Raw genomic sequence first — 17,348 nt, forward strand, 5'->3', positions numbered from 1 at the left:
AATCTTGGGAGGAGTATCATTTTTTGACTGATCATCATACTTTTCCTCTGTTATCTATAACAGAGACAGGAAAGTAAAAACGGGAGTCATGACTTCATTTTCGATACACAAAGGTATTAGAGTGACAATGTCCATGCTCTCTTATGCAATGAATACACCTAACAGAATTTAGGCCTAGGGGTCAAAAATAAAAACAGTATTACATGTCCCTAATGGAAAATAGATGCGAAAAACAAACAAAACACATGAACAAAGCAATCATCATCAACTGCTTTGTTCTTGGATCATCTCTCCGTACATGGCCAGTGCAAGGATAATGTCTCCCATGGCCTGCAGGATAGTCTCTTCTACAGCAGTAAGTGCAAAGTTCACCTATCCATATCTATCAGGTACTGTACAAGAATCGCCTCTTCTGTGCCTAACGGGTGCAGAAATCACTTCTTTCCTTCTGACTATGCTTCAATTCTATCACAATACAACAAAGTTGCACAATGTCCTAGTTTGTTTAATTCAAGCGAAGACAAAAGTTCACCTCTAAATAGTTTCAAACAGAGTTTTGAAATAAAAACAATTTTCTTTTTTGGTTCTTCTTAAAGCTCTGTTTTTCATAAAAATCAAAACTGTGGTTCTGTAAACAAGACTCTTTCCTTACTCCAAGCACACAACCATGTAAGTAAGCAGCAATGTAACAAGTGATTGAACTGATGGGAAACAAAATAAACAATGTTTCAATTTCATTTTTAACACACAAGATTCCTGCATTTTGGCAAATATTCCCAATCAATGTCTATAGGCTTAGCTGAGATGCTACTCTATTTTATGGTAATATTTTTTGCGGCTATTGCTGTATTATTTTATCCACCATAAATTTCCACTGGACTGCTTTAATTTTCTCCAAATCTCATTCATGCAAATGGATATATTCTGCACCCCTGCAACTAACAACAAACAGGACTTCTGTATATCCTCTCAGTAGTAAACAGTATAAGAAATTTTCCCCGGCCATGTGTCATGGCAGTTCAACTGACACTAGTGTTAATCAGGAAGTTTTCAAGATCCAATGAAAATGAAGGAGATTGCTGGGAAGCAAGGAAGGTGAAATCTTCCATCTGTTATACCGCTGCAACCAGTGTTCTGGATGACATTACCAAGAATAATCTCTTACTTTTACTTAATGGAGAAGGGTTGAAAAGAATATTTAAAGCATTTAAAATACCAGACATGTGTGAATAACTTTGTTACACAATGTCAATATCAGGCCATCTTTTGTAATGGGAGAGTGGACAGAAATAATTATTGTCAACCAAATTGTCAAGCATTGTCAAAGCAATGCACTCTGTAAACAATTACCAAGAGGATATTTTCTCTCTACTTTTATTTTTGTTAGCACAAAGTCAGGAATGTGTGAATAAACAAGTGGAACTTATAAAATTTCAAAAATATTCATCATATGAGATTAATTACATACAGACAAGAAATCAGTAAAGTGGACAAAGAAATTAAGATGCTAGGTTTGGTGCAATTGTTGTGGTGGAAAAGTTCACCTTATATTAGAGCAAAAGTTAAACTTTGTAATAAGTGTGGAAAATTTTGCCAGTTCATCATTTCACAAGTCATTTCATCAAAGTATGTAATGCTACACTGGAAGTAAGATCAATATAAAAAATCTCTCAACAAACCAAGAGTGAATTTTCTCCAGCCAGGCAGAAATAAAGAACATACAGAAAATGGTGGCTTTTTCTGTAGGAATAAAACATCTTTCAGCAATGGAAATGATTATTAATTACAAAAAGGTACCATTCATAGTAGATAGTGGTACGTCATCATGTAGAACATTTGGAAGACAATCCACTGTGAAAACCAGAAATTTCAGAATTTTTGCTCATGTCTTCTATCAAGAGCAGCCATCATTACTAAACCTATGCACAAGTTATTAAATAAGAACAGAAATTGAATTGTGGCACACAGCAAGACAAGTCATTCAAGGAAATCAAAATAGAGATTTCAGAGCACACTAAATTATCCTTTTTCTACTTTCTGCAAAGACTGCCAAACATTTTGTATGTGGATGCCATTCTAGATGAGCTGGATGCTGCCTTAGTGCTGAAACAAAGAGGTACCAGTACCATCAAACTTACTGCTTTTGCTAGTAAGATGCTTACTCCTAACAAACCAATACTCCCAAATAGAGAAAACCTTTTGGTGATTTGGATTTTGCAAAAAATTAAACATATTTTTGATAGATAAGGAGTTTGCAATATTTACCAATCATAAGCCATTATTGATTATATACATGGCAAAATTACACTCTGCAGCCAGAATATAAAGATGGGCCTTGTGGCTACAAATTATAAATATGATATCAAATACCTCAAAGGAAATAAGAATATTGGCTATTTTATTGTCATACATGTTAGAGGCTCAAGAAGAACACAATTTAAACAGGAGGATACAGTGACTCAACAGAAAAGCACATCAACTTTATAATTAGGCATAATGTCCCCAAAGCTATTTCTCACAAGAAATAAAAACAGCAAGTGAGAAAGACAAAGAATTACAGAAGGTCAGAAGAGCTTCAATATCTGGTCAATATGAGCAGAGAAATTCTCCAAAATTTTTAGAGAAGGTGGATTTGAGAGATGCTCTATTCACTTTTCTGTGAGTCTGTAGATCAATTCCACATTCCACTATCAAGATATCTCCAACAAAACTGCTGTTTAGTCAAACAATCAGAACAAAGTTACCAGAAACAGATGACTCTATATCTATATGTTCAGACAGATCAGTGAGAAACAAGATCCTGAAAAGTAATGTAAGGAATGCAAAATATGCAAATTTTAATTGAAAGCTCAAGCCTAACTTGCTGATAATAATATTATTTTAAGATTGAATTGAAAGAATAAGCTGACAGTAATTATGACGCCATTCTAAAGAATCATGGAAAAGTGAGTAACTGAGTAACTATAAGGTATCCAAATGGAAAAACTTAAATGTCACATCAATCAAAAGGATCTGCCTGAAGTAGATAACTGATTTAGGCTGAAAGAGGAAGAGAAAATAGAGGATTCATGTGACAGTTTTGGTCTGGAAAGTAAAAGAGAATACTGATTTACGAGAAACAACCAAGACAGCAGACCCATTTCTGATTGTAAAAAATATTTAGTGGGTAATGTAGAACTGAAAACATCAGCTCCAGAAGAGAGCTGACCTAAAAGACAATCTAAAATACTAAACAGATTTAAAGACTTCTATACTTATTATGCATAAGAACAAGCTTTTTGTAATAATATGATTTTTAATAAGGAGGTTGTCCTAAAAATCCATACATGAGAAACAAATAAGCATAACTTCAAATGTTGAAGAGCTGGAAACATAATTCAAATTTATGTAATCATAGAAAGAGGTCTGTAAGTAGCAGCAGTAGCAATTTTATGTTTGTTTTTAGTAAAAAAATTTATAAAATAATTTTTTCCAAATTCACTGAGTTTTTTCAAATCCAAGTTTTGAGCATGAATATTGACTTTGCTTCCCATCCATTTTTATAAACTTTTTGTTTCAGATGAGCCCAAAACCTTTCTGTAATTGAGGCACATTGGGCAGATTTTCTTATTTCTTTACATAATTAATACCAAAATTTTCAAGTTTTGTGATGGTAATGACTACATAGTGATTTGAAGCACCATCAAACCAAAAAATATAATGACCATTTGATATTCAGCACTTCAAACCATTTGATAGTTTTTGCAAATAAACAGCTTCAATCTAGATTCAATACATTCAGTTGAGTATGTTTTGGCAGCCATTGCAAAATTTTCAAGCATAAAATAAGATTCTGAATGACTGCTTTTGCTAATTGCAATCCAAATGAACAAGTGTTTCAGAAACTTTTTTAGGCACTTATATTTTATTTCAGGAGACATATTTTCTTTATTTTGTATATAGAATCTAGTTTTAATTGAATTTTCAAGTAGAAAATAAGATTCATCATCATAAATAATGTGATGCATTGAATTTTCTGGAAGCTTTGGAGCTATGACTTTCAGTCTATCCATTTGCTGCTGCTGTTGTTTATCAGTTGATTTTGGAATGTCAACTTGACAATAATACTTTATATTGGACAATTTCATCTTTTTTTTTTATAAGAAGGAGAAATTTCATCTTCTGAGCAAGTTTTGTTCATATATTGCTGTTTTAAAAAAAAAACATCAATTTTTTGCAAGCATCTTTTTGGTGATTCTACATATCCTGGAGTTCTATTTGTTGTTTGGCCACTCTTCAGTCTTTTCACCATATCATAAACAGTTTGATGGTCAATTCCAAAATGTTTCCTACACTGAAAATCTGATTTACTAAAGTACTTGTATTAGCATTAGAAATCTGAGATTGATGATGATCCTTTTTTGAACTTGCACATCATGAACATGAAATTTCTTTTCGTAAATCCAGTCTGATATATTTCTGTTAGAAATATTTCTGTTTTTTTAAACTCTCTTCACCATGTGGCTACTAAGAACGCCGTTTTAGCAAGTTCATTAGGGGGTTTGGCAAGGCTTGCAATGGAGTGGTGGTGAAGGATGGAACACAACTCCATTTCAGATAACTGACATATGTAGATGGACCACCTCCCTAAAAATTCATAAGATTTTTCAACCCATCTGGATTCAATCCTGGATCCCCAGAGTGGTAGGCTGCCACCTTAAACTGCTTGGTCATCCAGCCTCAGAATGTTTATCTTTAGTGGAATAAGAGAGATATAGTGGATGGAACTAACTGAAATCTGAGAGCAAGATTTTCAGGGAATCAGAACAGATTTTGCATATGAACAAAAGATTATGGTGAGACCAGGGTCAGTTGTTATACAGTATTTGGATAGTAAAGTTGTATTATGTTACAATGCCTATGTTATTTCATAGTTGTGTTTTGATCAGTGTTGTGGAGTTGGAGTTGGATGTTTCTTGGATAGAGTTGATAAAATTCTTTTGACTCCAGCGACTCCGACCTCAAAGTTTACTATTGGTAAAATGTGAAGTAAGAAAAATATGTTTTAATTCATTACTGTCTAAAGAAATTTATTAGAAAATGGACACTTTGATAAATTTAGATATCAAAATTATATTAACCCATAAAGGCTGTTTCATAGCATATTGTTACATGTATCTCACACAACATGCACTATACTTTCAGAAAATAGCTTTTAACTTAACCAGTGGCCAAATGGATAAAACTACTAAACACTTGTAGTTAGTTGTGGGATCACATCTGGAAAGTAAATGTTTATGGTATTGCTTTGAAGTGCCAAGCTTATCATTAAGCTCTGGATTTTTCAGATCAATAAAAGTAGAATTTCGGATTCAAAATCGGATTGAAAAGATCATGTTTTCAGATTTATTTTCAGCACAAAAAAATAATAAAAATAAAACAAAATTATCAAATTTTCTTCAGTTATTTTTTTCTTAATTAATGCAGCAGTATACAATATTATAAACTGTTTGAATATGACCATGCACATACAATAAATCTATTAATATTTTCTTCTGTCAGACTGTGTCGACAGTCAGTGAGAATTTTTTTATACAGTGAAAAACTTCTCTTGGCATCAAACATAGTCACAGGATGGTATTTCAGCAAAGGTACAGTACATTGGCAAGCCCTACATCCTCAGGGATCTCCAACGAGACAGCTATTAACTTGGCGAAGCACAGAAAAACCACTGTTCTTCTCCAAAAGCACCACCAGCTTCATGCAAAGTTTGCCTTCACATAAACTAGGAAGATTTTGTATAGAATCCTCTACTGTTTGAAAAATTTTTAGAGATTCTTTAAGACACAACCTTCTTACTTCTAATTCTTCAGTAATATCTGAAAAATTTAACAAATGGGCGCAGATGTAAACTAGAGAAGCGATTAAATGTGAATTCTCCAAAGCTTCCTTAACATCCACAATGAGAGCTTTCTGATTCATGTGCCCCATATCGTGACTATGGAGAGGGTGGCAAAGAAGTATCTGGCAGATGCTCACGATACAAAGCAGTTTGCATTGTGTCTTTGCAAGTAGTTTCTTGTCAGAACAAATGAGGGCGTTTACATCTTTAAAATTTAAACGAACTTGTTCAGCCAGAAGATGTAAAGCAGGATTCAAGCAGGTTACGTGAATAAGACTATATAAAAAGTTCTCGTCATGCTCAAAGACTGCACAGTCTTCTTTAAGCATAACATAACTTTAATTATACAATAGCATTACATATTCCTGAATAACTTTTGCTGTTGCCTCTGCATTCGTCCTCTCCAGAAATTTACATAAAAGATGATAAACTTTAGCACAGTCTTTTCCGTCAAGTTTTCGTACTACCATTAAAGCAACATATTGTCTGCATGCATCTATACAGTCAACCCCCCTATAACACATGTTCCTATAGTTTGGATTCCTATATCACGGCGAAAAAATTGCAACAGTATTCGTACAAACATGCTAAAAAAACTCATATAATTCGGTAAAACCTCATCGCCAACTTGTGTTGTGACAGGATTTGTTGAATCTAGACCAATGTTTCTCAACCTCTAACGAATTGTCGCCCCCTTCAATAAAACCTTTACCTATTATCGCCCTCTTCACTTCAAAATTCCGATGCCAAGGACCAAAACTAACGCCAAATTCGTACTGCATTGAAGAGACTAGTGACTAGTATAATGTTATTTGTTTAATTATTGTACGATATAACGAATAAAATATCTAATTATTCTTAATATAATGTTTTACTATATCGCCCAGAAAATTGTTTTTCGCCCCCAAAATATAAATTGTTACTAATCGCCCCCTCAACATGGAAAAACGCCCACATAGGAGCGATATCGCCCCCGTTGAGAAACACTGATCTAGACCAATAGTGGATATTGTGCAAACCATTGAGTTTAAACGAGCAGCGGTCCTACTAAAAACCATTTATTATTTAACGTCTATAAAAATTATATTTATATTAATGATGTCTCCAAAGTTCAGTGAATTTTTCGCAAAAAAAATAATTTATCAGGAAGCACGCGAGCGCCATTCGATGACAAGCACCACAACGAAAACAAGCTTAAGCAATGGCGTTGTTGAACGGTGCACACTCGGTAAGTAATCCTACAATTTTTTGTTTATAGCATAGTTTATATGGATTATTCCCAAAAAATTATACGTATTTTGAAAGTGTTGAGTTGAATTAGTCTAGAATCGATTAATTTTATGGAAGAAACCTTTCAAACAGCCATAGTCCGTAAACTGCATACGTGCCGAACTGTGATTGGCTGGACTCGTAGAAAATGGATTCATAAAAACCGGAACGTATCTACCGTGTTATAGGGGGGGTCGACTGCAGTGTCATCTACAGCAAACCATATAGCATTGTAACTAATTTCTTTGCGAATTTCTTCAAGCACTTCCTGATGAACACATGGAAGATAATTCTTCCTCAGTGTCGATTCACCATGAAGATTCTGCTTCGTGTATTTTTCTAAGTACTTCCTGGGAAAGGAATGCTTCAATTTATGCAATTCTATATTGCATCCTATAAGGTCTTTGCTGTATCTAAGAAAAATATTTCTTTTATCTTGAGATTCTATTTTTGTGAGCAGCATCTGGGATGTTTGATCCTTCAATGTGCTGCTTGCACGTCTTCCAGAACACACGACCCTCAAAATGTGATTTCTTCATGCACAAAAATGCATTTTGATATCCATTTGACCTTGCAGAACACTTTTGAGCCATCCACCGTGAAGTCTCACTTGGCTAACTTCACTTCCCTCAACCACTTCAGCAGAAGTTGAGACACAGAACTTTTATGCTTATCCATTAAATTTCCTAGTCTGTAGTTGAATATAAAACTTTGAGGTTGCACACACTTCTGCACTTCACAGTGTCACCAACAGTTTATTAGAAAGTAACCCGAAAGTTATAGAATAAATTTAAATTAGCTGAAAAGATAGCCAAGATGCTAATTATTTTTATTTTTGTCAATTAAAAAAATCTGAATGTGGCATAAAGTAATTCAACATTGTTTATAAAATGACGTTCAATGGCGTCTCTGTTTTTGTTTTGAAATCTGAAATGGTTTTTTCGTACGTACAATGGCATCAAGGACCAGATATAGTAGACCCCCCCTATAATATGGTAGATACATTCCGTTTTATATGAATTCATGTTTTACGATCACTTAAATACATGAGCCAATCAGAGCCTGGCAAGTATGCAGTTTACGAACTACGGCTGTTTGAAAGGTTTTCTTTCATAAAATTAATCGATTCTAGACTAATTTGATTCAACATTTCCAAAATACGTATAATTTTTTGGGAATAATCCATATAAACTATGCTATAAACAAAACATCGTAGGATTACTTACCGAGCGTGAACTGTTCGACAATGCCATTGCTTAAGCTTGTTTTCATTGTGGAGCGGCACATTGAATGGTGGGCACGTGTTGTCTGATAAGTTATTTTTCTGCGAAAAATTCGCTGAACTTTGGAGACATCATTAATATAAATATAATTTTTATAGCTGTTAAGTAATAAATGGTTTTTAGTAGGTCCGCTGCTCATTTAAACTCAACAGTTTGTGCAATATCCACTATTGGTCTAGATTTGACCAATCCTGTCATGAAACAAGTCGGCAATGATGTTTTACCATATTATACGAGTTTCTTTTAGCGTGTTTATACGAATACAATCACAATTTTTTCACTGTTATATACCAAATCTGTATTATATGAACCTGTTTTATAAGGGTCTACTGTATATGACAGTATTTTAAAAAATTGCAAGAAAATCCAATAAATCAAGCATTTTTGTTGATTTCAGTATTAAAAAAATGTAAAAAGTTCATTTTTGTCGGTTAGAAGCAAAATATGTTATTTTCAAAACTCTCATTGGACTCTCAGATAAATCCAGGTACTACTTATCATTACCAAAGAGAGGCTCCCAAGAAAAAATTTGACTCATTTTGGGTGCCATAATTTTTACTTGGCACAATATTCTTTTACATCTTGGATGTTTTACTTTGCATATCAAATGCTTTTTGACTAATTTCACTAATTAATTTTTTCACTGCCCTTCTATTGGTTTTAAGCTATTTTTGAGTATTATAGCTTTGATAACATAATTTGGTCTTAAACACAGTCAATAAAAAAACAATGAAAAATTAAAATGAGAACAGAATCTAACCACAACAAACTAAAAAAAAAAGAAGAGAAAACTGCAAAATATAATTTATAGGAATGTTTCAGTTTAATATTTAATAACTTGAACCAGTAGGTTCAAGTTCTCAGGCATGATTGTACCCATCAGTTCAAGAAAATTGATTTTTTTTCCTAAATTTCATATTTTAAATTTCTACTGTATACTTCAGTTTAGACAACTATCGGTAGAAAAACTATTCTAATTGTAGCTGGAGCAGAAGAAACTATTTTACAGAACAATTTATTATATCATTCATCAAATCATTATTTTTTTTTCATTTTATTGCATTTAATTTTTTTCTTAAAAATAATTAAATTTAAATAAATTTTTCATAATTAACTAGTAAAAGTGGAATTCTTTTGGCTATTAAGATGTAGTGTGTTTCTTTATATAATCGAAAGTTTTTGCAAGGTAAATTCGTTAGATCCATTTTTTGTTTCTTGCCATCAATTTTAGTATGACCTTATATAGAGAAATTTTACATAAAAATATTCGGATACTCAGTGATATCTTTCTTATAAAAGGAATTGTAGTGTGACATTTTAAAAGAGGTAATATCAGAGTCACGCATTGCAAATTTGCTGGAGTCAGAGTTGGACTTTTTGTTTACTGATTCCATCACACTGGTTCCGATTATTTATAAGATGCTACCCTATAACTAGAACACTACAGTTTGTATTATAAAGAATATTATTATTGTTGGTTATAAGTACATTATCTTAATGAAATTACATAAATCAATGAATTTGATTTTCTTCTATGTTTGATGTTATCTGTCTTTATAGCTCATATCTCAACCTTCTTTAACAGTAAAATCAAATAATCTATACTCTTTTCTATCTGAATATAACTTATAAATATAAATTCCTGAGAATTTTTATCCCATCCTTTTCTTTTTGCTTTTGGTATATACATAAATAATAATATATAATATCCAAAAGTGCACATGAAACTAAAATCAGATTTCAACAGTTCCAAGCTTTATATGGAGTTTTATAATTTATGGAAGTAGCTGGATATTTATTTTTGCAGTTGTTTACCATGATTTTATTGCAGTGAAAAATTATTATTTTTTAATCTATTTGAATAAATAAGCATAAATTAAGATTTTTCAATACTCAATTAGAAGTTAATATCTGTTTTGAGCATTTATACCATTTTATTCTAAACAAGTATTCAACTGATAGTTGGTGTTGTATATAACAGTTTTCTAAATAGTTTTTTATATACTCGGGTCAAGGGGTTAATTAATTAATATTTGTCATGCCTTTTGTCTATTCATAGGTTTTTGATTTCCTTTTGTGCTTTGTTTCAAATAAGTATTTAAAAACACTGCAAAAGCTGGAAAATAATATAAACCAATATCTTCTAACCTAATTACCAGTATTAATGAACTCTCCCATTCAATGAACCTTTATCTCCGGTAATGCTTAAATTTTGGGAACAAACATTTTCAGTCTCACCCGAGGTCTGCTTCAGGTTAATTGAAAACAGGATTCCAAACTTAGAACGACTTTCCTTGGAACAACTTTGAACATTGAGTTTCAAAATAAATTGGAACATATGCGCATGATATAAAGCGTCGTTGACTTCTTGCTCTTTGCATATGTAGCACCAGGTGTATGATAGTGCATTGCCATCTTTAGAGTTTATACATCTCCCCTTCAGGCTGGCCATGTATATTTCAAGGGTTCAAGGGTCCTAATGGGTTCGTAATGGAGTTCAGAATCAGGACCACACCAACAGGTGCACTATGGTTGAGTACAACCAACAATTTCATGCCTTGTATAAAGAAATTGTGACCAAAGCAGGCATCAAAGGTCCCCCACTATATATACTTTATTGTGCAATGCAAAAGACAAGCAGGACGATCTCATAGCTCCGGGAGTATACAGTATCCTGGTTAGGGATGACATGTTTGGGTGTGACATGGTGTACATAGGCTCCACTAAATGTTCCATCCAACAGAGAGCCCATGAACACAAATATGACATAGATCATGCTCGTTACACCATCGCCCTATCCACCTATGCCACCAACTCAGAGGTTCATACAGATCTATCCAATGCCAGACTGATAAAAAGAGCCTTCCACATTGATCACATTAGGACCCTTGAGGCCCTCAAAATATGCAGGCCAGCCTGAAGGGGAGATGTATAAACTCTCTTTTAAAGACAGCAATGTGCTATCATACACCTGGTGCTACATATGCAAAGAGCAAGAAGTCGCTGATGCTCCATAGCACACGCATATGTTCCAAGGAAAGTCGTTCTAAGTTTGGAATCCTATTTTCAATTAACCTGAAGCAGACCTCGGGTGAGGCCAAAAACGTTTGTTCCCAAAATTTAAGCATTACCAGAGATAAAGGTTCATTGAATGGGAGAGTTTAATAATATAAATACAGTAGAACGTCATTTATTTGAAAGCCGATCAACCGAAACATCGGTTAACTGAAAGCGTTTCAGTCGGACTGTGTCGTGCTGAATCGAATGTTTTTGATACTAGATTAACTTCCAAAATTTAATTTTTCTGTTTTTATATTTTTCAATATATTTATTTCGTTTGTGCAAAATACAGAAATAATTTTTAACAATACAATAGCCACAATCATTATTTTAAAAAATTTATGTTAGGCTTAACATCGACGAAAATTCAATGCAAAGCGACACGCAATGGAGAAAAATTTCAACATGGGATAGGTTAATATATTTTTTTGTACATAATTAGTTATCCAAACAACCCCAGTCCCAAATTGATTCAGATAAATCACGCTGTACTGTACTCACAAACACCTTCCATACTGGTTCCCGCAGATACATTTATTGCAAAAAACAAATGTTTTCAATCATTTTCAGAGACCTTCATCAGGTTATTATACATACCTATAAATCAAATGCTATTACTTGAAAATTATGAAATTTATAATACCTGACAAAGGTCTCTGAAAGTGATCAAAAACATTCATTTTTTCTAATAAATGTATCTGCTGAAACCAGTATGGAAGATGTCTGTGAGTGATTAAGTGTTTAAAAATATATACAATCACTAGACTGAGTAAAGAAGCCAAAATTTTACCAGATTAAACATTTCTTGGGACTACTCTATTCCATCATCAAATTTCTAGAACCTTCAAATTGGAAAATTTGGAATGCCATTGACATTCCAATTTCTTCTCAAACATTCAAAGGAATTTAAATGTTTAAATGTTTTGAAATAAATATTTCACTTTTATTTTTCAACAAGTACTCTTGAACCCTGTTTTATACATTTTTCAAAGAAACTGAGAAAAATATGTAAGTGAGAAAAACATACAAGTGAAACTACTTTTGAATTGCTTTCATAGTGAATATAGTCATCACAAAAGTATGCTATAGCACAAATTAACACTGTACAACTAAATTTGTACATACAATTTTTAATAAAGAAGTTTCAATTTACTGTATGTGTAATAAATTTGAACACCATATAAAAAAAAGTAAAGCAATATGAAATTAAGTCATAAACTTTTAAAAAATTGATAAAGTTTTGTTTTTTTCTTATTTTTTCAATAAATTTGTCACATACTGTACATGACATCAGTTATCTCCTTACACCTAAACACAAGTCATGTGAAAGAACAAAGAATCATTCTAAAGATTAGCTCACACTGACAATAAACAGCAAAATTGAATGAGAAATCAGAAAGTGACCTTTATTCACTTTTGCACTTAGTAAAATTGGTTCAGACTACAAAATGTGGAAAGCAAAAATTTTCAATGTGTTGGAATGGAAAAATGATTTGTAAATGGGAAAATTTTCTGGAAACAGCATCATCACATGCTACATGTTATCTGGTCTGCTTTTTAAATTCCTTGGTGACTCATTGTCAGTATGTATTCACTAATCTAAAATGAATATGTAATTTTTCAGTTTTTTTAATAATCACTTAAAATTTTTCCATTTCAAAGTGAATAACATAAGTGAGAAAAAAGTGCTGTAGAGTGCTGAAAAATTTTGTAAGTGTAAAATCGTATGAATGAAAAACACAAATGAAGTGTTTTATAACAGAGAGAACTACTGTGTAGAAAATATTTAATGTATAATTGCAAAATCATGCAACTGAAAAACATAAATGGAGTTCAACTGTATATGAAAGTCATATAGATTTAATTTTGCTAAGAAAATAATGAGAATCATCAATTGAATTTATTTCCATTAATCCACATAAGTCTGGGTGTACCAATTGTCAGATTTCATTATCCTTGCATATTTTTTATTTTGAAAATACTGTAGTTTATGTTTGTGCTTTCCTTTTATGTAACAAACATATGAGTTAAAATTACCTCTAAACTTTAGATCTTTTACCATTGGTTTTAATTTATTTAACCATCCAAGCTAATGTGAGCTTGTCTTTTATATCAAAGTTCAGCAGATTGAATATTGGTTGATAATAGGACAATATCCTTATGGACCATGTCTAATTTATATAATTTTCAACAAATGTTCTGGTGACTAATCATGAGATACATCGTGGAATAATAAATTATGAATTAAAGGTTTCTGAGTAAATTAATAAAAAAATCTTTAGGTGAGATGCTATAATAGAATCTAAATCTAACTATTCCAATGATTGTGATTAGATTATACAAATATTTTTGGATTACTCTTTTTTTGTTTTTCAAAACAATTAAACTTGGTAAAAAAATCCAGCAACGAGTTGCTTAACTTTCCTGGAAACATTTAAAACTGCATGTGTTACACCATCTGTTACAACGTTTTATTATTAAAATTTTTTTATGTTTAATTATTATATAATGGCAAAAAGCTTAATTTTTAGTGTAGAAACGGGTTTTATAAAAAAATTGTAAATTCTANGAGAGAAATTTAAAACCTATAATAATTGATAAAGAAGAAGGACCAACAATACTAAAAGTAGAAGTAAAGAATGCAATTAGAACAACTAAAGAAGGTAAAGCTACCGGACCAGATGAAGTTCCCGCTGAAATTTTGAAATTACTGGATGAAGATAGTCTTGATATTTTAGTGGATTTTTACAACATTATTTACGAAAGTGGTGTAATTCCTCAAGATCTTTTAATGTCTACGTTTATAGCAATTCCCAAAAAAGATAATGCAAAAAAGTGTGGTGATTATAGTTTGTCAAAAATTTCTGAAATTTTTGACAAAAAGCACAGGAGATATTAAACTTTAAAGATGGTGAACAAAATCATGCCACACATACAGAAATTACCCCCAAATTTTTTTGTATTTCTCAATGTTTCAAAAATGTCCAAAAATGTAAAAATCTGGGTTGCTCATTTTTTGACCATTCGCTACACATTCCCTCTATTATATATAACGCAGCCAGGAAAGTAATTAATGTGAACAGCATGACATTGATCCATATGGGACAGAAGGAACATATCCCCCACCACTCAAAACCTGACAACAAGAAAGTTTTCTTACTCATTGCCATTGGCCTATCCCCAATATATTCATCTATTCATCATTAGGGTTGATCTGAATAAATATTGAAAAAATTTTTACAATTTCTGAAAGAAAAATTTGATTTTATCATTATTAAAATATTTTAAATATTCAAATGTAATCATTGAAACTACTTTTACAAAATAAAAGGAATCTTTGAAATCTAAATCTAACATATTTTGGACTTACTATATTTTCATGAATAACTTTAAACCATTTATTTCAAATCTATTTTAATTTCTTTAAAAAGTATTGATATTTATTTTTATGATTTTAATACTGATTTTTATTTTGTATTCAATATTTTCTGAATAAGTGGATTTATCATTTTTCTCCATTTGGATAGACTGTACTAGAATTTCTTTAAAATGATTGGACACATTTTCTCCTTATAAATATTCTATTTCTTTATCTTATTCTTTTGGTATCATCATCATTTTTCCCCTCTATAGAAAAAGTTTTTCGTTGTTTCAATTCAGAAATATCTAATTTCTAAATTATCTAATTAGACAAATGTTTCATACAATAAACATTTCAATACGTAATGTCTGTACAACAATAAAAGTTGAAATAGTACTTCATAAAGATATATGTTCCCAGAGACATTTTACACTAAGCCCATGAGATCATGATCTAGAGCACAAATTTATGAGCCTAAACTCTGAAAAAACCAGATGATTTATTTTCTTAAGAAAATTGATTAAATTTGAAAAATGAGATGATGCTGGAAAAACTGTGACTTAAGATTCATATACAAGTTAAAATACTTCTAAGTATATTCTAATAAGAATTTCTTTTTTACTGCAAATTTTCATTGATTTAAAAATGATTTAAAAGCTCACCATACATATTTAAAATTACAAAAAATTTCACAATGTATATAATCAAACTACTCTTCCTGTACATTGAAAATTTCAAGCTTTTAATTCTATAAAATTAAGAAAATTTATTTATAATAATCTTCAATAAAAATATACTTTAGAAAAGATAATATATTTAAATAGCAAACATGAAAAAACAAAACAAGCCATTCCTCAAGCACAATAAAATTTATTTAAATATTTGGAAAAAATTTTGAACAGTTAAGTAATTTTTAATGATATAATACTCATAATGACATTAAAATTATTTAATACAGTAATACCCCGAACTTATGCGATAGGTGGGACTGATCGATAACCACGTAAGTCAAATTTGTGTAAGTCGGGGTATAATTTTGCAATTTGTGTAAAATCCAAGTCGGATGTATGTAAGCTAATAAATGTTCTTGTTAATCTTATCTCTTTTTTGATTCGTTCACATTTACAAGAAATCACCACATAGAGTCTCTCAAGGTTCCATGGATATAACAAACACAGAAATAAATAACACAAAATAAATTGTAGCTATGTGCCGATTCCACATGACACGTCCAAACATCTAAGCTGAACAATAGTGTGGGGGGAGTGAGTAATCAAGAGTTGCATGGCGCTCAAACAAAAGACAAATCAACTAGATTTGAAAATTGTGTAACTCTGGATTCACGTAAGTCGAGGTATTACTGTATATGAAAATCTTTTATTAAATTGTTACAAAGTGAATATCAAGTAAAAATATAACAATATCTTTGATTCAAACTTTCAAATATTTTTGAATATTAAAAACAATATTTAGTTTACAGGTTCTGCTTACGTTAAAGAATTAAAAAATTCACAGTACTGATTAAAAAAATATTACTTACGAATACCAGGATAAGGCTGAAGACTAGGGTATGCAGTAGGTTGCAAAGCATCACCATTAGGAATGGCTTGAGCTATAATAAAAAAATATTTATTATAACTAGCTCCTTCTCAAATGACTGGAGTGATCAATTAGAAATAAAAAAAAACCTTTAACAGAACTTTAATGACAAATTCCAAAATGCCTGAGGCAATGAAGATTGCCTTGGTGAAGGCAGAAAACATTTGGAGTTATTTGGTTATTATAGGTTTTGTTTTTATTTATATTGATTTTAGTTCCACTAAGAAAGTATTTTATTTATAAAAAGGATCATTTCATAGATGAAAAGACTTTATTTATAATTAGCAAAATTAATTAGTTAAACAAAACAACTAACATGTATCAACATATTAAAGCATATTTGTTATTAGTAAACAAAGGCATTTATACATATATTCTTTTAATAAACGTTAGCTAAAATGATGCTGCGCACACTGATGTATGTTCACTGTGCAAAAAATATACTAAAAACAATTATTAAATTTAAATAATGATATTTAAATTTAATAAAAATTTAAATAATATTAGTTCTTCAGAAAAGATGACTGAAGAATCAAGTGTACATGGATTTGTAACTGTAATACTAGAATCTTACAGTTTCTTTCTGTATTGGATCCTAATAATGATAATTAATTGAAAAAACCTAAGAAACTTTATTAAATTATCTTTTCCAGAGATTAACTTAATGAAGTTTCTTAAGTTTATTCAAAAACACCCACAAAATTCTAATATTTTTGTGTATTTCCAATATAGTCTGTCCAACAAATGATGAACTTTTCAAACTCATTTTTTGATGAGCAGTCAGTTTCATGATTGCTAAGAAATATAATGTAATTACAGTCATATTAAATAACTTTGAACTTCTTACATTCTTTGTTAAATACTGAATAAAAAAAAACAATAAAATAGTTTTACT

The 17,348-nt window shown here is 31.1% G+C and overlaps 1 protein-coding gene across 1 annotated transcript in view; it reads right to left on the minus strand.

Moving 5' to 3' along the window:
• The window catches only part of LOC111625711 (CUGBP Elav-like family member 4), a gene marked incomplete at its 5' end in the record, with an annotated part of 114,670 nt that extends 98,167 nt beyond the window's left edge, over positions 1-16,503 (minus strand). The window contains one exon of the mRNA XM_023368930.1: positions 16,395-16,503. Coding sequence (XP_023224698.1) covers positions 16,395-16,503 — 109 coding nt within the window. The remainder of the gene's footprint in view (positions 1-16,394) is intronic.
• Positions 16,504-17,348: the final 845 nt, after the last annotated feature.

This window comes from Centruroides sculpturatus, unplaced genomic scaffold, assembly GCF_000671375.1.
Source record: "Centruroides sculpturatus isolate CEXI.00-Female unplaced genomic scaffold, Cexi_2.0 scaffold78, whole genome shotgun sequence".
Classification (NCBI taxonomy): domain Eukaryota; kingdom Metazoa; phylum Arthropoda; class Arachnida; order Scorpiones; family Buthidae; genus Centruroides; species Centruroides sculpturatus.